At 39.0% G+C, this 25,964-nt stretch overlaps 1 protein-coding gene across 2 annotated transcripts in view; it reads right to left on the bottom strand.

Moving 5' to 3' along the window:
* ARID1B (AT-rich interaction domain 1B) overlaps positions 1-25,964 on the bottom strand; it is a 398,528-nt gene that overhangs the window by 78,131 nt on the left and 294,433 nt on the right. For both annotated transcript variants that reach the window (XM_033096399.1, XM_033096409.1), the window contains exon 7: positions 10,684-10,773. In XM_033096399.1, coding sequence (XP_032952290.1) covers positions 10,684-10,773 — 90 coding nt within the window. The remainder of the gene's footprint in view (positions 1-10,683; positions 10,774-25,964) is intronic.

Here is a 25,964-nt window from a genome sequence, read left to right as displayed (position 1 = left end):
TGTAGAGACCTATGTTAAAGACTAAGCCAATGGTTTTCTTTTCTCATTTTTAAAAAATCCTTTCTTTAAAAATGCAAAATTACTATCTTGGAAAACTGGTCTAAGAGAAAATTAGCATTTCTAAAATATTTATCTGTATTATTATTAAATAAGTGAGGTTTCAGGAACTTTCAAATATTTTTTTCAGCACTGTACTACGTGTAGTTTATTAAGTGGATATTTTTCCTATTAAAAAATGCTATATCATTGTCTTATTTATAAAAAAGAGAAAATTCTTATAGAAAAGAAAGATCCAGTGTTACTGGCTAAACCTCAGCAGATTAAAAAAACATTAAAAGCAGTTGATTTACGTAGTCATTATAAACGAATCACATTTTCTATATAGGAGATGAAATGAATACAGAATATTTTTATGCAGGAGGAGTGAAGAAAACTTCTTTACTGGACAAGACAGAGACAGAGTTTACCTTTAGAAGTACTTCAAAAACTCTCAAAAGTAGAACGAAATTATATTTAATTGAAAAGCAAACTTAGGCCTTAAGGGCAATTTGGGGGTGATATACAGGAAAACAGAAAGGAAAGCTCCATGGGTCCAAATGGGCGATGACAGGTTGTCACAGCTCCAAAACAGTCACTGATGGATTTAAGAACCAGCCAATGAAAACACATCCCTGAGTTGAAAGGTAGTAGAAAACTGATTTAGAAGTCAAATAAGGAAGGTTACAAAAACAAGAAATTTCAGAAAATTAAAGTGGAAGGCATTTTAACATGGATCTTAGTCTCCAACTGTACATCGTTTTCCTCTTCACACAAGGCAACGTTCTGCAACAGAAGCATTAGAAACTTTAACTCCTGTTGAAAAAATAGAGTTAAGCACGAAGCCCAAACCATAGCTCACCTACCCATGACAGAGAAAACAGCAAAGAAAGAGGGAGAGTGCCCAGGCTAATGCAGGAGAGCAAGAGAGCAGAGAAGCAATTACAGAAAAATGTGATTTCTCCATCAGAGGTGCGTCTGCAGCTGGTAGAGCTCCAGCACCGTCAGGACATCAACAAAACACCCAAGCTTCCAGCAGCCACCAAAAAAGCAAAGCACGTGTTTCATTTGGCACACGGACAATTTATTTCCATGTTGGCATCTGTTAAAAATTCACGGAATAACTGCCTTGTTTCTTCAAGCCAGTTCAGTAAAAGCTGTTCCCCCACGTGTGAAATAATGGCCATGCACGGCACCACCTTAGCTGAGTCTCCGGCTGCAAAGACAGGCAGAGCGATTTCTCATCACAAATAGGTGTCAGGGTCCCATTTGGAGAGAAAAATTGATTTTAAAGAATATTCTGGTTACATTTTAATATCTCCAGTGTTTATTTGCCTGCCTGCTTCTCTTCATGATGCGAACTGCTCTGAGGAAGCGGGAACTAATGACCCGTGCGAGGCTGTAACCCAGCCCCCCGGAGCTCTCACAGCTGTGCTATCAGGTCAGCTGGCAGAACAGCTCCGTCTCCCTTCCCTGCCACCATGGCTCCCGACATTTGGAGGCACAGACGATGCATCTAAGTTGTCCCCATCCACCCCCACAAAACCCTCTCAGCTACTGCCATCATCTATCATTGGGAAAATGAGAGTCAGGGGAGGGATCAGACTGATCACCCAGATGGTATGTGGGGGGCAAAATATCTGGCCTTTCCTTGCACAGATCTTGTGAGTTTTAGCTGCAAAAGTCCGCATCAGTGCTGAGGACAAAGACAACTGCATGCATGTCACTATGTGCTGGAAGAAGCAAAGAAACGACTTTCTCAGACTTTCAACCCAGGCCTCCCCTGAGTCACTTGTGCCTGATGCTTGTGATGAATATTTGCTCAGTGCTTTGCAATTTATAACTTCCGGATACATCTGATTCATGGAACAAATCCATGGGACGCTCTGATCCTCACTTTACATATGAGGAAGCAGAGATTTAATTAATTTAATCGTCCAAGGTCACAAAACTAGTTAGTGGTAAACCTAGATATTTTGGTTCCAAATTTCTTGAAGATTATAACGAGGAAAAGCCAGTACTATACGAGACAAGGGAATTTTGAGACGGAACAAGGCCACACGGACCTCGTCCTCACAGAGCTCTAGTTGGAGAGGGAGCTCAACTGTTCATCCCAGCAGTGGGTCCCGAGTACTACGAGATAGCGTGTGGGGGGTGCCCGGCGCATGGGGCCACACCGAGATCACTCATTTATTCACTCAGCAAATACAGACTCAATAAGTGCCAGGCCATTGAGGACATGAAGGATTAGTAACGACAGGCAAGGGGACCCCATGTTGGGGTAGAGGTGGGTGGCAAAAGGGTTGGAAGAGGTTCAGTGTGACGGGAGACTATGTGAGACAGTGGTGTAATGACAAGGGAGACCGGAAATGGAGGCTGGGGTGAGATAAAGAAAGGCCTCAGAACCAAGCAAATTAGGACAGCCTTTCTCCAAAGGCAAAGGGAGCTGTTGGAGGCTTTATGAAGGGCATGACATGGTCTTATCAGTCTTCTGGAAAGACCATCTGGATGCAGCATGGAAAACAGACTGTACGGGAACAAAGCTGAGGCAGGAAGAATAGCTGGGAGGTTGCTGAAGGTACGTAGGTGGCCTGGGCTAGGGTAGTGACAGTGGGTACCAAGATAGGGGATGTGTGGAAAACATCACAGGAAAACATCACATCAGAATGTGATGACTACTGGGGGGCAGATAGGGGGGAAGAACGCATCAAGCATGTCTCCAGCTTTCCGAATCAGGAAACTGGCAGACAATGGTCTTTCCCTGAGATACAGATCAATAAGGCACAGGAGAAAACAAGCTGTTCTAAAGAAGATCACTCAATGTACAACGTTGAATTTACCTAAGATCCAGACGTTCTCAAATACTTTCACTGAAGAATAATGAGCCAATTACAAATGAGTGTTAGCTATTAAAAATATGGTTAAGTTGGCAATTCAAAAAAAAATACTGCATATAACAAAGCTAACAAAACTATGCTTCTTTTAAAATATTCTAAAATTTAGACCGATGATTCCTCAATGAATATAAATCGACTTTTATTGTATGTGATATTTGTTTTCCCAGCTTTTTGGTGAATAGATGTCTAGACAGTAGAGTTAATAGGAATTTAATGATAACTCTAATACAAGTCTTATACTGTTATTTCCTTCACTACTGACTAGCTTTGGCGTGGTCCACCATCCAGTCCAGAGATCTGAGGCTGAAGAAATCAGAAACGGCTTCCCAGATATTCTCTCTTGTATATAACCTCCCATTTGAGTTCATTTTCCTCTGTCACGGATTATTAAAAAAAGGGATCCTCAATTAAGAGCAGAGGCTAAATTAATTGCATCTGGGGGTGGGGACAGACTCATTAAAGCCTGAGCACATTGATCTATACTATACATACACAGCAACACATAAGGAAAGTGATGTATTTTCTCTTTTGACAATACCCTTATGCTGCAAAGCAGCATCATTTTATATTTAGTATGCTTACAATATAAATAAAAACACCTTTGTATAAAAGGGTAATTAGAAAGGTAGACTAGGAGAACATTTTTTGATAACCAGTATACCCTATGAAATATTTCACCATCTGCAGATTTACTATCATACTTAAAACTGAGAGAATCCAATAGAAAGAGAAACAAAGTAATTTCTGTAGTTTGCAAAAACAGAAAAAAAGCTTAAATCCTAATTCTAACTCCTTAACAATTATCTTGGTGGCCTCCGTCATTTTTGTACCAACTTAATCTGTTCTTGACCATTAAGGAGTTAGATCAATTAAGATAGTCAAAATAATTTTTAAACTATCAAAACCAATTTTTCCTGTAAATGCCACTATGAAACCGCTAGGAGCATTAAGATGTTTTCACAAATTTTGCATATTTTCATCTAAATATTCCTGGTCATAAAGAGCATGGTTGCGTGGGGTCTGGGGGTAGGCGGAGGTGGCCCCTGGACATTTCATTTAGGGCCAGGCTGCAGGTGTGCGGACTCCAGCTCAGACTGGCACAGTGTCTGTCTGCTTGTAGACACACGTCTGGGAGGCATGGAGGGCAGAAGTGGTACCGTCAATCTGGTACAAGACCAAAATGCCAACAGAGTTTTAACAGAGAGAAAACACATTGCCACAGCAAATGACCGACATGGTAAAACCAAAAGAAGACTTATTAATATGGTAAAGCCTTCCTAATGTAAGAATAAGAAATACCGTGTTTCCCCGAAAATAAGACCTAGCCGGACCATCAGCTCTCATGCGTCTTTTGGAGCAAAAATTAATGTAAGACCCGGTCTTGTTTTAATATAATACAAGACCGGTCTTATGTAAGACGCGGTATAATACAATAAAACAAGACCGGGTCTTACATTAATTTTTGCTCCAAAAGACGCATGAGAGCTGATGGTCTGGCTAGGTCTTATTTTCGGGGAAACATGGTATTTTCCTCTTTGGCTGTTCTGTGCTCTAAAATGATTCGAAAATTCTGAATGGGTGTAAAGCTGAATTATTTTCCATCATCTGGCTTAATCTTTGTTGCGTGTCTATTGTACACGAGGCTGTTGGACACACAGGGACGCAGAGCACAAACGAGATTCGCTCTGGCCCCCGTGAGCTCAGTCTAATGTGTAGTGAGACTCTGCACTGATTTTAAGAGGTCACTTTGCCCTTGGCATTAACAACTAAGAGAAAGATTTACCCTAAGCAAATAGAATGCCTAGAAATTTGACAAGGAGGTCTATTCAGACTTTGAAAAGAGGCTAAAAATACAACATTAAAGAGTGGGAATAAAATTATACCAAGGCAGTTAACATTTGGGATTAATAGAAGAAAAAATATGAGAACAATGAAGACATATTCTAGTCGATCGACCCACATTAATACATGTAAGTTTGAAATCTCATACTTTTGAAGTACAGAAATTCTGATTTACCTTTTGTGTAGTGTGTGCGCGCACACACACACATCTACATGCCTGACCCCACCCCATCTGCTACACACTTTTTCTGGATAATGTCACTATTTATATTTATAAAAACGGAGCTACTGATAAATATGGTGAAGCTCAAATTCCAAACATGAGAGTGCTGCCATTCTTTTGATACACAGCTGTCAAGAGCTAAATTTGGTTTAAATTACTTGAGGGGGAGAAAACTGCAAAATTTTGTAGTTTTTCTCTGTGTTCTGCATCTACTGAGTAAACACATGACTCGTCTGGCTTATCTGATTTTGGTCCCACAGTAAGAGCTGCAATCAGGTACAGTAAGCCTGTATGCTTCCACTACCACTTTGTTTAAACAGGAGAGAGAGAGAAAAGAAGGCTGTTAGGTAGGTGGACGAGAATGAAGGTTGGGGTGGGGTGCTCTTCAATAATTCTGGCACATTTCACCCAGGGTACCCTCTGGACAGACCTGACGGTCACAGAATGGTGCCACGGAAGCGCCTCCAGCTACAGAAGGCATGGCTGGCACACCACGGTCCTGCAGCAGCGTCAGTTCTGTTTGCAATCCGTGTCCAAAAGGGAAAGTTCCTAGTGGCTCTGCCTTCGTGTATCTCAAGGACTAATTAAATCCTCATTACTACCTTCTAATTATTCAAATACTATGGGATTACACTAAGGAAGTCCCTGCTGGCACGCCAGATGAAAAGGGTTAAATAACCTATGTTGATTTTGAGAATCCAGATCTAGTTCAGACCTTCAGAAAACCACCAGCATTAACATGAATATTTAACTAGACACCACTGTGAAAATTAAAAGGGAATTCAATTAAAAGGTTTTCAAAAAATTAATTCTGACCTCTCTACATCTGCCCAAATAAATAAGCCCTCTTGAAACGTTTTCACCTAATTGTTAATCCAATAAACTAGAAGGGCATTTGTGAGGTTCATTAAGCTTAACATTTTACAGGGGTTAAAAATGGGATCATTTTGATGTTAATAATAATTATACAAATTTATCCACTCAGATGATTATTCCATATTCGCTCCAAGCCCTCTTGGAACAAAATCAACAACAACACATTCATAAGCCGTTTCCTATTGCTCTTTGCAAATTTTAAGATATATGTACTGTGTTTCCCCCAAAATAAGACGTAGCCGGACCATCAGCTCCTAATGTGTCTTTTGGAGCAAAAATTAATTTAAGACCCAGTATTATATTGTATTATATTATATTATATTATATTATATTACATTATATTATATTATAAGACCTGGTCGTATAGTAAAGTAAGACCAGGTCTTATATTAATTTTTGCTCCAAAAGACACATTAGGAGCTGATGGTCCGGCTACGTCTTATTTTGGGGGAAACACAGTATATTAAAGATTAAAAAATAAGGATGGGGTGGCCAGTTAGCTCAGCTGGTTAGAGTGCAGTGCTCATAACACCAACGTCACAGGTTCGATTCCCGAATGGGCCAGTGAGCTGCACCCTCCACAACTAGATGAAAACAACAGCTTGACTTGGAGCTGACAGGTCCTGGAAAAACACACTGTTCTCCAATATTCCCCAATAAAAATTTCAAAAACAAAGAAAAAAGAAAGAAAGAATCGAAAGGATAAAACTAATCTAAACTTGTTAGCTACAATTTTCTTGTAAAATTTATTTCAGTATTTTAGGATTTTCTGAACTGTTCTTCCAATGCTTAGGTAACATAATTTATACTACTTGATTTTATTTTTTTTTTTGGTGAGGTGCTTTAATAGCAATTCTGTATGTCTTTATATAAGGTCTACAGAGAAGGTTTAGTTTAAAATAAAAACCAACGGCAAATGTGTTACAGAATACTGAACTGAAATTTTGTCCTTTTTTCTTTTAAAGAGATCAGGAATGAAGAAGTTAAGCCCAAAGAATTTGAACTAACTGTTTTTTTAAGTTAGTAAGAAGTACCAGCATTCATATAAAATGCAAACAGGAGAGTATTAAATCAAGAGTACTGAATCCTCCATATGGGAAAGTAGATGAAAAAATAGAGGAGCCAATACTACATAAGAATAAAGAGGTCAGTAAATATCTAAAGTGTGTCCTTTCTTTTTGTAACCAAGATGGCTGTATCACTACTTACTTGCACATATACTTTTATAGATGGAAAATATAAAACGACAGAAACTTAGTTACTTCTGACTATACATAATGTGCGGAAATAGATTTGTGACTGATGTCCTTTGACAAACTCAATCTAGAACCTCCAGAGGAGGAGGATGTTAAACTGCAGGTGGGGGTGGGTGTGGGGAAACTTCAGGGCCACGAGCCATCTGGGCCGTGCACTGACTCTGTACTCAACCTTGGGCAGAGGAGGTGCCTTTGCAGTTGCCAGTGTGATTCAGACCCTAGGACAGACTCAGGTCTGCAGAATTCTCCTAAACAGAGTGCACAATTTTTCAATAAATGAATTCTTCCCGATTGATACAGGGACCAAGCAGGAAGGAACGATGGCTGAACCAAGTTCAGCTTCTTGGGCCTGGAGGCACCTAGGCTCTAGGTTTGTATGTCAGACTCCCCATGAGGACTCTGGGGAGTACCCAGAAAACTGCATCTCCAAACAGGAGTAGGCTGCATCTCTTGCTTTGTGTAGTTAGTTGTCTCTGGGCAAGTGTGTTTCTAGATTCTTTGACATTAAAGAAAATCTATCTCCTGTGGATACGTTAAAGAAAATATGTGTATTTGTGGAATCTTTCTTAATCTTATTATTACAAGAAAATAAGTGTAAAAGGAACTAACTATTCAATTTGGTGATTCTAGCACTGAGCAGTACAGAAGCTATGTTCTTTTCTATTAAGGTTCATGATTTCTGACAAAGAATATATTTTTTTAAATAAGATGCTAACTCACCAATAGATTTTTTCCTCTCTGCTTCTTTCATCACTTCCCTAAATAAGGGGGGAGGTAAATCAATTGCAAAGGTATAAATGAAGTTAAATTAAATTTCAAAACATGGGAGTCAACACTGGAGAATTTTCTAGCAAGTATTTTCTTAGATCTACTTTGCACTGTAGGCATTGTTGGTACACATCCAATGATGGTAAAAACAAATAAGAAAAGCATTTTTATCATTGTACCAAAGCATTGGAATGACTGTCATTTGCCATTAAAACATCTGATCAAATGTCATTAGGATCTAACATTCCTTCCTAGGTTTTAACAAATAACAAAGCCATTTAAAAAAATTCTTGCTACCCAACTTTTAAGGAAAGTTGGCAAAGCATTATCTAAAACTCTTTCTGAAATATGAAGTTTTCCTTTTCGGGGGGTTGCCCAACCAACAAAAGGCACACAAAGGATGCACATAATGTCTCTAGCAAAGTCTTTCAGAGAAAGTTTGGGAACATGTTAATAAATTCAGATATACCAAATCATAAAATTTATATTTGCTATTTGAAGGGCATGGTCATTATAACTACACAGATTGTTATGTATCCATTATGTGACTGACCAAAACCACACTACACATAATAAAGATAATCAGAGGGAAAAAAGAATAAACTCATCACCATAGTAATTTCCATATAGTGACAACATAGGACTACCCTAGATTTTGCCATGCAAATATCCATCTTCAATTAACTTAAAAGTTTAATTTAACTATGATTCCTCATCCTTGACATTTGGTTTTCTACATTTTCAAATTTCTTAAACACGTTATCAGTTGGAAGGGGTTGGGGAAGATGTTGTTGGAAGATCTGGGCGGGGTTTCTCTTGTTAGTTCTTAGTGATAAAGGTTAGACTTGTAGTACTTTCAAATAAGGCACGTCTTATCCTTTAGTGCTTGCAAAAGAAGCAGACTTCTCCCAGTGGGATGAGGTTACAGGGTCATGGTGCTGTTTAAATGAAATAACACACATCTTCATCTTAGCTCTGAGTCTGGCCTGAGCAGGCTCTCAGTGCAGGATAATTTCTTTAGTCCTTTTTTCTCTACTCCCCTGACTCAGCAACACATGTAGGTGAAACCCATGGCCAGGAAAGGGAGCTTGGGGAGGATACCCCTTGCATGGCCTAGTATGATCTCCACGGACTTCTGTAATGTCTTCCAGACGACCAGCACCACATGAGGAATTAACACAAAACACTCTATAATAAAGAGGATGTGAGGTACAAGACTGATTTATAGGAGGTCACAGTGAAAAGTTTAGAGAAACAAATGCACACCTCGCACAATTAGTATCGTTAGAAAGCAGTGGTTCTCAAAGCATGGCCCTCAGACCAGCAGCGTCAGCAATACCTGCAAACTTGTCAGAAATGTCGATTTTCAGTGTCCCACCTCAGACCTATTGACTCAGAAGTCTGGGGTGCGCCCTAGCAATCTCTCTGAACATGCTCTCCCAGTGACTCTTGTGCACCCTAAACTTTGAAAACCATCAGCTATTCCATTATTAAAACATACTGCGGTATCTTGATATGGCAATGAAAGTAGTAACTATACATTAAATTATAATTAAAAAGTTAAATATGTAAAGGTGTTAGGAAATGAAAATTTCATTTTATTTCTAGTAAACATTTCATTTCAACACAAATGATGTGTAGAGCAGGTTAATCTATCTTTTCACTGGCATTACTTTCTAAATACTGTGGTACTGAGTTTTTAACATGCAAAATAACTAAAACCTTCTACTTCTAATAGAAGCAAGTCATCATCTGTATAAATCATACAGAAATAATTACAAACATTAGGAGTCAGGAACCTTTAATACCAGCTACCAAGCTACCGACTTCTGACTTCTGGGCAAATGTGAGAGAAGAAGGTGGGGAGTGAAGGAAAGTGGCATCTTTCGTGGGTGGGATGGGCAATCCTGACTCTCAGGCAATGAGGAGTGACTTGGCACAGCAGTAGACGGTGCAGTAGGCTTGTAAACTCCGGTCTACACTAACCTGGATTAAAATTGCTACACCACCACCAACAAACATACCTTGACTACCAAAAGGGAGAAAGAAGACAGAGGTAAACAAATGAAGGCTGAAGGCAATAATATTTGGAGGTCAACATGCAGAACGGAGCTGAAGGTCAAAGGGTTTGCAGATGTGGGCCAACCGGAACGTTCAAGGGCTTCAGGAAAAGCCCAAGTTCTTTTTTTCTGGCTCTGGCACTAAGTCGCCTCTGAGAATGAAGAAGTCCTAAGAAGAACCTCTACGGTCCTCCGTTTCTTTATTATAAACGGAGGTGTCTGGACTCTATGATCTTTCAAGTCCGCTCCAGTTCTAAAATCCTATAATAACACAAGTTCTGACTACGTGTTTAAATTTTTAATATTAAATATCGTGGAACAAATAATTGATCAAAACAGCTAAACATACACACACACACTCTAACAGTTAGTTTACTTCACTAGAACCAATATCCAAATTGAATCATTAAGAATCATTTTTACACAGCTAGATCAAATATCAGACTGTAGTCATGTATGAACTATGCTTCATGGTTCTATGTGGACATATATATTCTTTGAGTCTTGAACTGTGCTTTGGTAAAACTTCACCCAATCTGCAAGAATGCATCCTTCTTTTCCATATTTGTTGTTACATGTAGGCTCTTGTTTATTTCATTCATCTGATGAGGAAACATAATATCCTTTAAAATATTACTTATAAGGATATGCATAGGTAAGCAAATTCATATAGGCCTCATAGACTCAACACACAAAGGTATGTAAGATACAAGTTGCAGACTTACCTCTTTCCTGTGGCATTGGTGACTGGCTCAAGGCAGGATGGGAACTAGATTCCGACTGGCTCCCGGGTGGCTGAGGAGGCATCTGACTGCCTGTAAAACACAGGAGGGAAAGCTTTTGCATTAATACTCCAATTGTGCAAAATGAAGACATAGTTACATGTATTTCCTCTTTATTGTCACAAATATGGCCCCTACACAGAAAAAGACATAGCTCAAAAAGCATGATATTTCACCGTGTGTGTGTGTGTGTGTGTGTGTGTGTGTGTGTGTGTGTGTAAAACGAAGACGAAACATGCATAAACATATTTAGCAAACGACCTCCAGAAAAGTTCAATTTCTTACTGGATGAGTTCCCAAACTCGCAGATAAATCAATTAGTAGCTGAAATCCCCTGACACGCACTTCTTTAATGCATTAACAAAATCCACGACTGATGAACTGAACTCATCCTCCTGAGTTTGAACTAGTCTCGAAGTGGGCAGGCATGCATAGTGACCCACAATTTTTCATTGTTAATATTTGTTCAACGTAGTAATAGCAACTGATGTGTAAAAAAAAATTATAATTAATCAGATTCAACATAAACTTATGAGAAGACCTCTGTTAAAAACATAAAACATAAGACTATAAAATGTAGTGTATGTTAGCACTAAAGAAATATTATTCTGCATCTCTTTTGATCTTTACTGCTAATAAAGCAATAGCACAGATTTAGCAACTATTTGATTTCCATTTATTTAATGTGTGCTCAATTTGTTCTTTCAAACTATAATGTAAGCTCCTTGAAAGAGGAATAGTGTCTTTTACTCCTTTAATCCTTCTAGTAGCCAACAAATGTTTAATAAATCTTGGTTATTTAATGGCCCTTAATCTAATATGAATTAAAGGAAAAGATACTTATTATTTTACTAATTAAAGAGAGACAATGAGTCATGTGAAGGAAGGAGACAGGATTTTGAAATTTAAGAATCATCAGAGGTACTTGGAGATCTCAACTCATTTTATGGCTCAGACGTTCAGACTCATTTCTGAGACTAAAAATAAAGAATAAAAAAAGGCAGTTGCACTTAGCACAGTGCTTAAGGCACACGCTCTCATGGCACGGGGACTGGCTATTTTATCTTCTAACTTCTCCCTATGCTTAAAATGAGTTAGAGAGACAGAAATATACATACATACACACATACACACATGCACACATACATGTGTCTCTGGTGTAGAGTCCGTGATCATGTCAGAACGAGCCAATAGCCCTTTGCCACCGCAGGACCTACCCCTGCACAGTTTTGTATATTACATTTGAGCAGAGAAGGAAATTAGCGTGCTGAAGGTTTAGCACCAATTCACCCTGGTGAAGGCCATGCTGCAGAGCCCGGTGTAACACACTGCACAACCACCCTTCGCAGTTCTGCGCCGCGGCGTCTCTGTGAGGCCAGGCAGCCACTGCACAGCCCAGCAGGAGCTCGGTCCCCAGAGTCTCTGAGGACTGTCACTCATGCTAATTCTAATAACGGTGACAGCCAGAGAGGCAGGGAGATGATTTTCCATTTAGATAACAGCTAGAAATAGTTGTTAAAATGTAACTATAAAAATTCTCAAATTGTTTTTGAGAGTTTAGGCTTCTCACATTGAGAAAAGAATGGAAAACTTTGGTGTTTCTGAGTGCTCCACGGTTCAACGGCCACTCTTTCCCAGCGAAAGTGAAAACCAAGACCTGAATTGATAGACACTAACAACCGCTGCACTGCGAAACCACTAGGAGTCATTCCCCCAGATTCAGCCAGGTTAGGGGATAAAGGAACCAGACAAACAGCACAGGATTGGTTTAACCAGCCTTTTACTCCTTGGTATTTGTAGTAAATGGGATTACCAGCAACTCATTCAATGTAACGTAAAAAACACTTAACATGCTGGATGAAAACAATCTGAAGGGCAAACACTGGTCCTTGACTTGGCAACAGATACACAAACGTGGCTGTGTGTCCTCAGGGTCCCGTGCTTCCTATGGAACACCCCAAGGCCCCAGTCTACAGTCCATTTAAAAATTTAAAGCACTCTGCAGCCAAATCCTGACTTTTAAAAATGTCACTGGGGAATCAACTGCACTAAGACAGGAAGTGCTTACATTATAATGATTGTTTCTGCATGACAGGCTGGATTCATAGGCTCATGACAGTAAAAACAAACAGTAATTCTCCTTACACAGGACACCACCACTTATACTATGTACGCCCTAGGCACTGCTCTTACATACAACATTTCCACTAAAACACAAAGGCTCTGAGAAACCCATCTCGTGAATTCATAAAATACTGCCACATCCAAGCAGCACTACTAGTTGTTGGGTGCAATTCTAACAGATATCTCGCTAAAGCAATGAGAAAATTCAGTTATTAAATCCATCCCTTAAAGAAACAATCAAGAACCTTTTTATGGTAAAGACAGATTTGCCCAAACTGTTCTCAATTCTCCATGTGCTTTTACCGCCGTCTTTCCAGTGACAGTTTCAGTTATTAAGATATAACTTCATCCTCCATAAGCACAGTCATAGCAGGTGATGACTCAGAAAACATTTTGACAAATACAGTACGGAAGACTCATTTGTGGCCAACGTCCATCTAAAGATGACCGTTCAGAGCCCTTTGGAACCAACTGAATCAAGTAAAGACCTTCAAAACCATAGACTTTTATATGATTTATGTTTGTCAGAAGTAAAACGTTCTAAGCAAAGTTTGGTAATTATTTAAAAATATTGCCATGCATAGTGAACAAACCAACTTTATGAATAGGCTTTAACATTAAAACTGAGTTTTTAAACAAAGCCCACGTTTTCCCCTCATCTATGTCTATAATGACATTAAGCACAATGGAAAAAAATTACAACTGGAAAAATCTATGTTGGGAGTGAGAATAAATTTTACCGCTTTACACGTATGTATTTTTTCTTCAATAACCCCTTACTTTTTATTTTTGATGCTCAGCACAAGTCTATACTATGATTTTTTATATATAAAAACAACTTATTTTTCATTTGTTTTAGACTTAAAGTTGTAAAACCAGAACAAGGAGTCCCCTGAGATCCCTTAGCCCACCTCCCCTAGTGTTCACATCTTATATAACCATAATATAATTAACATGAAGAACTTACCAGGGTATAATATTATTAACTAAAGATCTTATTTTAATTACACTAAATTTTTCACTTAATGTCTGTTTTTCTGTTCTACGATCTCATGTGGCTCTTGGTTGTCATCTCTCCTTAGTCTCCTCCAGTCATTAAAGACTCACAGTCTTTCTTCCTATGACCTTGACACTTTTTGAAGAGTGTTCCTCAATTTGGTTCAGTCTGGTATTTTATCATCATTGTAATGAGGTTATTTATTTTGGGAAGTAAACCACAAAAATGTCATGTCCTTCTTGGTTCATTCTGTCTAGGGATACGTTTCATTTCTGGTGGTTTACCTTACTTACTTGGTAAAGTTGGTGTCTACCAAGTTCCTCCAATATAGTTACTATTTTGCTCCTTGTAGTTGATTAAGCCTCTTAGGGGAGATATTTGAGACTGCAAATCCCGTCTCCTCAAACTTGCACCCACTAATTTTTGCATCCCTTAGAGAACCTTGTCTGCAACATTTATTATAGTGGTGTTTGCTAATGGTGAGTCTTTACTTTCTTTTTTCCTTCCACATTTATTAATGAGAGTCAATTGTGAGGAAGCACTCTCTCTTCTTCCTCATTTGTGTATTTATTTATTAGACTATTTCTATGTATCTACACGGACTCACTCTAGCAGACACGTTATACAATGACCTCCCGTGAGTCAGTCTTGTGTAATCTCCACTGAGGGCAGAACCTGTGACTTGGTTTCTAATTAAAAAATGTAACAAAAATGATGGAATACCACTCCTACAATTATTTTATATGGCAATATTAAAGGGATTTAGCAGGTGTGATTTTGCAAGTCCTCAATCGCTGACTCTGAAATAACCAAAAGGGAGACGATCCTGGGTCGGCCTGAGTTTAAGAGGACTTGGGCCTTTGCTGAGCTGACAGATGCTCCTGATGGCCTCAAACAAGCCAGCTTCCCTGATGTGAAGTGAGCCACACGGCAAGGACAGGCAGCCTCCGGCACCTGTGGGCCTCACTCTACAGCCACAGGAAGTGAATTCTTCCAGTGACCTAAATGAGATCGGATCAAATTCTTCCCTAGCCGAGCCTCCAGATGGGAACAGGGACCATCCAACACTTTGCAGCCTTGTGAGACCCTGAGCAGAGGACCCAGCTGAGCTGTGCCTGGACTCCTGGCCATGGAGCCTGTGAGATAATCAATGGGTGTTGTTTTAAGCTGCTGAATTTTTAGTAATTTCTTATAAGAAAACGAATACCCTTACGGATATTTTAGTCTATGGATTCAAATCCAACGTTGACATTATTTTGTTGCTCAAATGGTTTCAGTTTTGGCCATTAGAAGCTCCTCCAAATCCTTATATTTTTGGAACCACAGGTTGCTCCAGACTCATCTTCGGTTTTTTGTCAGCCCTAGCCCTATAATCAACCACTTCTCCTAGGAGCCATGGTTTTTCTGTCTACATGGTTTTTGTATTGGAGAATGGCTTAAGATCTGCGCACTAGGTCTGCTCATTATTCCTGGGATGTTATTGCTCCTAAGCACTGTCCGTGAACAGAAAGGAAATATATGTAGGTACATGAACACACACACACACACACACACACACACACACATCTGTATTTCCGTATTAGTGCGTGTGTGTAACCATGAGCTTATGCACATACCTTTAATTCTAGTCCAAAACTAGAGGGTACATTTTGCCTTCTCTCTTTCCTTATTTATAACTTCTTTCTCCACGGGTAAGAAGCCCAATTCTCATTATTTAAATCAATTTTACTTATTTGTTCAATTTTATTATGTACACAAAGTAATTTCGGAACTACTAACCTATAACCTTGTGAAAAACACAGAGTGATTTGTTAGGGTTTGTATTCCATTTTGAATTCCCTCCACATCCCGACTGGTTTTAATTGTTTTGATATTTTTAGGGCATGTGAAATACTTCTATGGTTCCAAAGGTGAGAGTTCTACAAAAAGACCTCCTCCCCCTGCTTCGGCTATTCCCATTTCTCCTTTCCACCCCTTTCCCATCTGCCCTCTATCAACCAATTTCCTTAGATTTTGGTGTATCGTTCCTATATATTTTTTTGCACAAATGAGAAGATACCTGTTTATTCTCTTACATTACCTTGTTTCTTACATAAAGGGTAGCATATCCTAGATACGTTTTGGGCTCCCCCCCCCCCACACACACACCTAACAGCATGTCCTAGAAAGTATTCCCTATCAGTTTATAACATTCTCATTTTTAAAATAGGTCTGAGCACTCCTTTGTGTGTGTGTGTGTGTTCCAGTTTGTTCAACCACTCTCCTATGGACAGGCATTGCAGTTGTTTCCAATTTTTGCCTGTGTATATTTGTATTGTTTGAAGTCTATCTTTAGGGTCAATTCCTTAAAGTGGGATTGTTGGGTCAAAAGTTATGCATTTCCAAATTTCCCTCCATGAAGCTCTGAAGCAATTTACATTCTCACTGGCAATATTTGACCTGTCTCATATGTGAGTAATGGTATCTGATATTTTTGAGTTTGTATTCCTCAATTCTGAGTGAGTTTGACTACTCTTTCACGTTTGAGGGCTGTTTTTATATCTCTTCTGGTGAACTGTTTCGTCATGTCTTTCCCCAAATTTTTTAATCTGGGTTTTCAGTCCTTTGTCCTGAAATTTTAAAGAATTCTTTATATATTAGGAATGCTAGCCCTTTGCCCGTGGTATAAATTGTGAATATTTTCTCCTAGTTTCTCACTTGTCTTTAGATTTTGTTTATACTATAAAATTTGTAATGGCATTTATAAAAATAGTAGTCAAATTTATCAATCTTCATTTTTTTTGCCTCTGTATTTTGAGTCCTAGTTAGAAAGCTCTTCTCTGCACTCAGGTTAAAGAGAAATTCACTCCAATTTTCTTCAAGTATGTGCATGGTTTCATGTTAATCTACTCGGAGTTTATTTTTGGGTGTGGTATGTGATATAGATCTAATTTGATCTTTTATGATGAAAACTTGTAAGATCTACTCTTACAGCATGCTTTAATGTCTGGTAAGGCTAGCCCCCCAAACCTCCACTCCACTTTTTTCAGTGTTTTCTGACATGTTGTCTAACTATATAAAACAGCTTATTGATATTTTCAGTCATCACACTGATAATTCTAAATTAACTGAAGGAGAAGTGATGATTGCTGAGTTTATCCTTTTCAAGAATAGGACATGCCTTTCATTTGTACAAATTTTTAGTTTCTTTTGGGTACATATAAGTTTTGTACATTTTATGTTGTTTATTCCTAAGCATTTAATCTTTGCTATTACAAGTGAGATTTTTCTCTACTAGTATGTCTTTTAAGTTTATTGTTTGTGTAGAGGAAGGCTATTGCTTTTGCATATTAATTTTATATCCTGTTGCTACTGCACTGAATTATTTTACAGTTTCAATTAATTTATTGTTGATTCTCTGGGGTTTTCCGGGTTTACTACTATATCATCTGTAAGTAGAGACAGTGTTATTTCTCCTATTACCATTCTTACACCTCACAGTTCTCTAGCTGTACTGGCCAACTTCTCTAGAACATTGTTGCATATAGTGGAGATAGTGAGTGATCATCTTTGTCTTGTTTGTATCTCAGTGGAAATGTCTCTACTGATTTTTCCACTACATATGAGTATGATACTGGCTTAAAAACTAAGGTATTATACGTTTTACTATGTTGAGAAAGTTCCCTCAACTGCTATTTCTGTGGGTTTTCTTTTTTCTTTTTTTTTTATCATGATTGGGTATTGAACTTTATTAAAAGTGATAATATTTTTCCTAAAATTCACTTATATATTATATAATATTAATAGTGTTGTTAATATTGAACCAACCTTGCCTTCCTAGAATAAATCTCACTTTGCCATGGTGCATTATTTTCTGAACCTACTATAGGATTTTATTTTCTACTATTTTCTTCTTAATTTTTACACTATGATAGGTTTTGAGGGAAATTTTTCTAATTAAAAATAGCTTTTAAGAACTGATAAAGATAATCATCAAACTAAATATTTTAAGTAACAAAACACGGGGATTTTAGTATATAACAGAATTGGGTGTAAACAGGCTAATATGTATAATTTGGTAAATTAGTACACATCCAGTAAAGTAAAACTTCTAGTAGATGAACAAACATGAATATATTATAGCTTGGCATACTTCATAGAGCAAGATGGGGGCGCAGTCAGTATTAACAAGCACACTTTTATGTTTCTTACAGGTAACACAGTCTTAACACTCCCCCATGGTTCTTACTTTACTTCTGTTTACTGTTGGTCTCATCTCTCTACAATGTAAGTTCCATGAGTACAGAGAATTGTCTATATTGTTCCCTGTTACATTCCCCAAACCTGACATACAGTAAGCATTCAATAAATATTTGTTGAATAAACAAATGTGTGGTTGATTAATCTAGAAACCAAGCCCAGACTAACAGTTAACTAAACGTTTATAGGTTACCAGTAATCAAATAGTTTTATCTTATTATTCTAGATGAGGAACTAGGCAAACATTTTCTGTAAACTGCCAGATAGTAAATATTTTAAGCTTTGCAGGCCATATGTTCTCTGTCGCAACTATGCAACTCAGCTGTTGTAGTGCAAAAGCAGCCAAAGGTAATACGTAAACAAAATAGCATGAATAAAACTTTATTTACAAAGCAGGTGGCGAGCTGGATTTGGCCCAAAGGTGGTAGTTTGCTGACCCCTATTCTAAACGATAATATCAGTAAAGAAACATTCAGGGATACTTGCTCAAAAAGTCAATAAACATCAAACGGTATTTATTAACAACATATAAACCTGACACACTCCCCCATATTTAATAACTATCAGAAATAACTATCAGTAACAATTTGGTTTACTTCCTCTTCAAAGCAGATCTGGTGCTGGATTTCTCAGCATTTAATGTAAGCACAGTGCTAAGACTTAAAAGGCAAGTGCATTTAACAGGTACATTTTTAGTTAATTGATTACTTGTAGTTTTATTTTTCCCAACTTTTTGTGGACAGACTGAAATAAACATATCAGAGCTACTCATCTGATGCAATCATGTAAGTTATACTCTCACACTGCTGTGCTGGGGTAGCAGAAAATAAACATGAGATGAATAGCATTTCCAGATTAACCCTTTATTGAGGCTAAACTTCCCTGGGTTAATTCCTTTCTAAATCACTATAGCATATAACTACAGAAACTCAAGAAGAACAAAAAGACTAACTGAACTACAAGAGCCTCTGGCAAACAAATCATTTACCCCCATTTAAATAATATTGTGCTATCTCTACATAGTACTAATAGGGAAAGAAATACGCAAAATTTCCGTTTTCAAAAGTTGTAGTGGCCAGGCAAAAAGCATTTCTTCCCTTCACACTGTTTCAGCAAAACATAAAAACCAGCTAACCCAGTATGGATTTAGTCATCCAAGATGAAACAGTGATATAATTAATCAGCATGGCATATCTCGCGTTTGAATGACAGATACTACTTGATCTCAATTTTACCGCCAGGAATCTATTCTCCCCCTCCAACTTTAGTACATTAGCTGACTTTGGGCAAAAGTGGATAAAGAGAAAGCAACATCTGGAATGCATATTTATTTGTCTCACAAATTCTCATATAGAGATGGTTTTACTTGAATGCAAAAAATGAAGTAAAAACCACTGAGTACTTACTACATAAGTACAAGGCAATGTCCTAAATGATATTCCTCCATTAGAAATTCAAGAGGATTGGCTTCTTAAAGTTAGCATGAAATGACATGTTAAAGCAGAGAAACCTGGACAATGTTGTTGGCCAATCTTCCTCAGTAAGGATCCTTGGGGTACCTTGGATCCTTGAGGTGCTTAGTGACAAAGACTTGGGTGTTATTCATAAATTCCTTGAAATTAACAAGAGCAAGACAGGTTTGTTGTTAGAAAAGCAAGGTCTATGAATTCACGTGAATGAAATTGCTAGCTGTGGTTGCTGTTGAATTTTGAGAAGAAACAAAGAACACTTCTAGTCACTTTGTTAATAACTCTTCTATGATCCAATTCTTTCCCTGTAATGCTGCTACAAAAATCAATATATTTCATAGTTTTTAGCAATTAGCAATTGAATTATTCTTCTACTCTTTAAGAATTCTCCGTGGTGTCACTAATGTTAGTGAGAAGTTAAAGAAAAACCACTAGGAGTTATTGCTACCAATCACACACACATCACGACCAAGTCAACTTGCATCTTGCATTCCCCTTTGACTGCATCCAAAACTAAGGCATCGGGTTGCTTTGTTCCAAAGTGTCCTCATGCTTTCTTCATGTTATGGAAATCAGTTCTGTCAAATCTTTAAAGTAGAATAAGGGTTTCACCTGTCACAGTCTGACTTTACAGCTCTTCTAGAAGACATATTTCTTATAAGCTGCCAATCCCACTGGTAAGAGCACTGTAACTTCTTCCCTTGGACTGCATTCAGGGGAGTTATTTCTTTAATTTCTGAAACACGAATTACTGGTTAGGACCTTTCCTTCCATGGTAAGTGACCATGACAAGTGACACATATGACTTTCAGTGGGCTGCATGCTGCACTCCGTATCTGCAGAAATCTTCGAACATCTTACCTAAGACGGTACCCACACCAGAGTGTGGGGGAGACAGTGCAGCTCTGCAACCCAGTCATTTTCTTTAGTGAACTTTAAATACCAACCTAACACCCAATGGCAACGGTGTAGGTGAAAAACGAGTTTTCAATAACTGATCCATTCATCGAATGTCCAAGTCTTGGGCGTTTATTTAGAAGAGTTAGAAAGGAAACTTTAATGTGCTCCAAAGCAGACATTTAAACTACAGAGTCTGCTCGGGTTCCAGCTTGGAGCTTACAGATAACACTTTATCTCAAGTGCTTGAATGTGGATTTACAGTACTTACTATTATGTGCTGTGTTTCAAACAGGCTCTCACTCTTACCAGAGGTGCTGTACTGGGGTATGGAGAGTGGGAGAGGCAGCTGTGACTAGGCTGTCAACACAATTCTTCATTGTGAACTAACCCTACCTCAAATTAGAGTAGTACAAAACGGAAAGTAACGCTCCCCAGAACCTGTACCCTCCAACGGGAACACAGAAGCCTAACCACTTGGTCCCCACCTTGGTGTTAGTCTGAACCTTGGGACACAAACCCTTCCATGTCCTATGGCTCAAATGTTCATTCAAAATAGCGTTAGATTTTCCAAAAACCTTACCTAAGAGAATGGAATTTGTTGATGTGCCACTGGGCCCTAAAATATAGATAAATCACTGCTGCAGTGGCCTATCTGACGTGTACTGCTGAGCTGTGAAGGGAATGTGGAAACTGCCAAGCTGCCTTGAATGAGACAGAGCCCTTACAGGAGGCACCGATCTTCATTCCACACAAACACTTAAACACCTGCTGGATCAATCTTTTTAACTATTCCCCCTACTGCAGTCTGAGGGTCTTGAGTCTCTTTATTAACCTCACTGCTAGAGCCCAAGACAGAGTAGCTGCAAAGGCCTAGCAGCTGACAAGTGAAAAACCAAAGCGAATATGGGGCATTCTATTTAAGAATTATGCCTTCACAGGGGTTGCACTATGAATATTTTGGGGTTTTCTGGTTTGCTTTTATTACAAAAACCAACTTATTATAACATTATTTCATCTAGCTCACTGGATTCAAGCCAGAATTTTTCCAATTGTCCTCTTTTATTAATTAAATATATTAAAGTTACCAAATGTATTTCCCATGGAAGTCAGTCTAACAGTCGGATTACCTGAAACTCATTAAAGACCTTTTGGGTAGATACTTTTCCACAGAGAACTCAAGGCAAGACACTTAAAAGGCTCTCACAAGGCACTCAGCAAGTCAAGTCAGGGAATGTTTAGACTTTACTGCTGAGGTCACTACAAGCTTTGACTGAAAAGATAAACCAGAGTCCAAAACATTTGTACACGGGAAGATTCTCAGCTCTAAAACATGATGTTCTTGGTGAGGACATTCCTCAGTGACCGGGACAGGTGGGGAAGGTGGCGTCTCTGCTGTGCTGAGGCCCACCCCCCATCCTGCCCTACAGCTGCTGACGGGCGCGCGCGAGCACCGTGGCCGAACCTGGCTGACCACCCTGTCCCGGCGCCCTGTACTCCAAGAACTCTGCTGAAGTGAATAAAAGCATTTTCTCTGTGACAAAAAAAAGCCCCTAAATAAAAGACGAAACTTTAGGGTAGTTTACAAGCTTTTGTTAACTTTAAGTGTGACGGCACGCATAGGAAATAGGTCTTATGACGCAAAGTGTGATTTGGTTGGAAGCAGGAGCCGCTTTCATCTTTGGGAATCTTGATGGTCTCAGGTCTTCCTCATGAATGCTGGAGAGGCACTAAATATATAAACCACCACACGGAAAATCTGCTGTCCATATTCAGCATATCTCATAAACACACACCATGTTCAATAGCTTTAGTGCTCAGGTGTACAATCCAGAGTTCTTTGGGGGAGCAACGTGTGTTTGACATAACACGGCTTACCTGCCCTCCACTGGAAGTCTAGATCCATAGCACTCTGTCCTCTATAAAAGCGGAAGGTTCTGAACGTCACTTAGGCAGAAACTGCAGGATAGCTCCCAGCTAAATCTGTTCTAATCCTTGCTCTGATGTGAGAGGCGGGGAGGGGAAGCCAAATAGAGCAGGCAGTTTATATTTCTCTCACTAGGACAAATTAATAAAAACAAAACCTAATTTCCCTCCACTCTAACCTATTCTTATTCCTCCCTCAATATTTTTCCTCTTTCTAAGATTCCTTTTGTGTTTGAGAAGCTTAATATTTGGCTGCCTTCTGAAGAAATGGGTATAGTGACAGATGAAAGACTTGTATTCACTGTATAATTCAGAATAAGGGAAAAAAATCGACTGCTGTGCATTTAAGATTCTAACAACCTTGCAATTTTGTATAGTCGTTTCCCCCACCCGTTCTTTTGAAGAAATCTGCTTTTATTCTGTTAATAACTAACCACAGTTGCAGCAGCATGGATCCGATTAGCAGTTCTTACAGTACAAAGGGGAGAGGGAAAAAAAGCTGTGAACAGGGTTGCCAATTTGTCCACCTGGGCCCCCAGGAGAAAGATTAGATGAGGTGCCTGCCTGCTCCCTTTTTTCCACTTGATCGCTGCTCCACACTGCCTAACAGAGACAGGCCTTTTCAAAGCCAAGGCACTTTCGTGCCTTTAATAAAAGTTTCACTCGCCTCCATCCTCGCATTACAAATTTCTCATTCTGGGTCCCAACATGTCATGACAACTCTCGACTGTAAACATGAGCAGTTATGGAAAGCAGTACTCGCTTGGAGTCATTTTGCATCTACAGTAGAAACACACAGAGAAGTGCTTGTATGCCCTGCAGGGACGAGGGCATGCTTTCCAGACGAAGTGGTACCCATGGTCAGTCAGTCCACGGGCATTTCTGTGCTGCTTCTGGATGCGAGATAAGGCAGGAAAATGATACACGGTTTGGGAATGAAATACTGGAATGTGAGAAAAATAGCACAGAATATATAACTTTGGGACCAACACATAAAATACTGGCATTATAGGCAATGTGGTTGCTATGTATTTTCTATTTAGATACAGAACTGTCAATTCATGCACTAAAATAATATACTATTTTTAAAGGCTTTAAAAATTCACTTATTTGTAATTACACTAAATATTGAGAGCTTATTTTTGTGATAAAACTTTAGACCTCTAAGTCTTTGGTATAAAATGACTTTTAAAAGTAAAGAGGCAGAAGAAAATAAAAAAAGAATAACTAAGAAAAAAAAAGCAAAGAGACAGAAAGCTAAAGCATTGTATTATGCCAAAAAATTGAAAGCAGCAGTCCAAGCAAGGGTTCTACCTGAAATCCCTATGTTCTAAGAGGTTGAGTCAACACATCCTTACTTTATCATTTTAATTTAAAGGTATCAGGGTGGCCAACGCAGGAGGCTGCAGTGATGCTGTCAGGGTTTCTCTTAGGAGCAGAGTGTGGCCAGGACAGGGCCTGGCTACCGGCCAAACGAGGCGCTGGGAGCCAAAGGCAGAGGGGCCAGGTGGGCTGAGCCCAAGTCACAGGAGCCTCTGACACGCAGGGCCATCTAAAAGTGCAGGACACAGACTGTGGCAACATGACAGGAAGAAGACATTCTGGACCACAGCCTCATATATTCCTTATCAATTCTTTTATATCAGATTTTAAGTAAATGTTCAGCAAGTATACTTTTGAAATGTATCATTTTCATGAATACATGTTTTTATCTTCTTCGACTTGTCACTTTCATATATCTGGAGCATATTACTCATGTGTTGCTGAAGCGCAAATTCTAGTCACTTGCTAATAGCTCACCACCCCATGTTATCTAGCAAGTGCTGACGCTGGCTACTTGGAAAATGGGAATATTATCTGGGTAATGACAAAACACTCCGCACAGCCAACCTGTTCTTAATTTACCATTTTCTTTGAAGACAGGGTTAGTTATTAATAAGACATTTATTAAAAATAGCGAAATAATGAAAATATTGGATATTAAACAATTCCAGAATTTTGCATCATTATTTATGTGACACCATTTTTTGTGTGTGATGGATAAGACTCAGGCAGGGGCTACACATGAAGAAATGTGGATCAGACTGACAGGATCAGACAAGGACCATTATTTCAGGTTCTGTTTTTAGGGGGAAAGGAAGTAAAATGATCTGTCATAGTAGATTCTCCTTCAGGAGGGAGGGAATTAGAATGATCCCATAAATTGTGAAACAAAATGGCAGAAAGATGGCTCCCAGCCCGCAGAAGAAAAGGTTATATAAGTAATCAATTTTAGAACTTTATTTTCTTGGGTTCTTGTTTATTCCCAGAGAACTGTGAGCTTTTTAATTTGGCCACCATTATGGACTGCCGCTTACTCGCCAGGCATTGTTCTTGGCACCAGGAATGAAAAGGAAGCAATGCTTACTGTCCTGCAGAGGCTCCTGGGCCAGGTGGAGGGCAGCTGGACTCCCCGGTATGGAGAGATCAGTATGACTTTGCAGAGGGAAAGACACTGGACTTGGGTCTGGAAAAATAACCAGGAGTTTGCCAGGCTGGCAAGGGGAGGGATGGATATTCCAGGCAAAAGGAATTCAGCTCTAGGAGCAAAGATCTGACACAAAGTGATGACTGGTAGTGCTGAAAACAGCGAATACTGAATGAGTTCCCTTTGTCCACTTCTAATGCAAAGCAATGATTAAAAAAAACAAAAAAAACCAAAAAACCAAAAAAACTGTACACTCAGGCTCAACTCTCTAAAAATATCTTTGTCTTTTTTTTTATGCACAATTTAAATGACTCTTACATTCTTAGATTTTGAGTGAAATGAACTTAAAAGAACACTTGTGGAAACAGGGGATTTATTACTAACTGATTAGGCCTAAGAATATAATAGTTATTTTATCACAGCAATTTTTCCCCTGTGACATTAAAATTTCAATTGAACCACAACCTATGTATAGAAAGCTAAGAAAAAATGGCAATAAATGCTGCCCTAAAAAAGCAAACAAATTAGCCCTTTATCCCTAAATTTTTCTATGACCTATACATAAATGATCATGACGGGGAACACAAGCTTCCTTTTAAAACATGCCCTTGGAACACTTCACGGGAAGTGTTAACCTGTACTGGACACAGTTGGTCTCGTCCATATCTAGAAATACTTTCTTGCTTGCCTTCTGGAGTGCCGCTCTCCCTGGTTCCCCCCGACACCACTGCTGTCCCTTTTCCTGATTTCTACATCTTTGAGTGCTCAGAGGTTCAGTCCTCAGAATTCCTCTCTCAGGATTTCCCAACCTTGGCCAAACATGACAATCACCTGAAGAGCTTCTGAGAAGTCCTGATGGAGGGTCTCGGTGACCAGAGAGGTCAGCAGCGCCAGGGGGACGGAGCGCCAGTCCTTGCTCAGGACGTTTTGCGCAGCCGCTGCTGAGAACCACTGACCTTCACTCATTCCCTAGGTCAGTGGTGCCCGGACCAGCAATTTCAGCAGCAGCTACCACGTTTCCCCAAAAATAAGACCCAGCCGGACCATCAGCTCTAATGTGTTGTTTGGAGCAAAACTTAATGTAAGACCCGGTCTTATTTTACTA

The sequence above is a fragment of the Rhinolophus ferrumequinum genome, chromosome 3, assembly GCF_004115265.2.
Source record: "Rhinolophus ferrumequinum isolate MPI-CBG mRhiFer1 chromosome 3, mRhiFer1_v1.p, whole genome shotgun sequence".
Classification (NCBI taxonomy): Eukaryota; Metazoa; Chordata; class Mammalia; order Chiroptera; family Rhinolophidae; genus Rhinolophus; species Rhinolophus ferrumequinum.
This window is presented reverse-complemented; position numbering and strand designations above follow the sequence as displayed.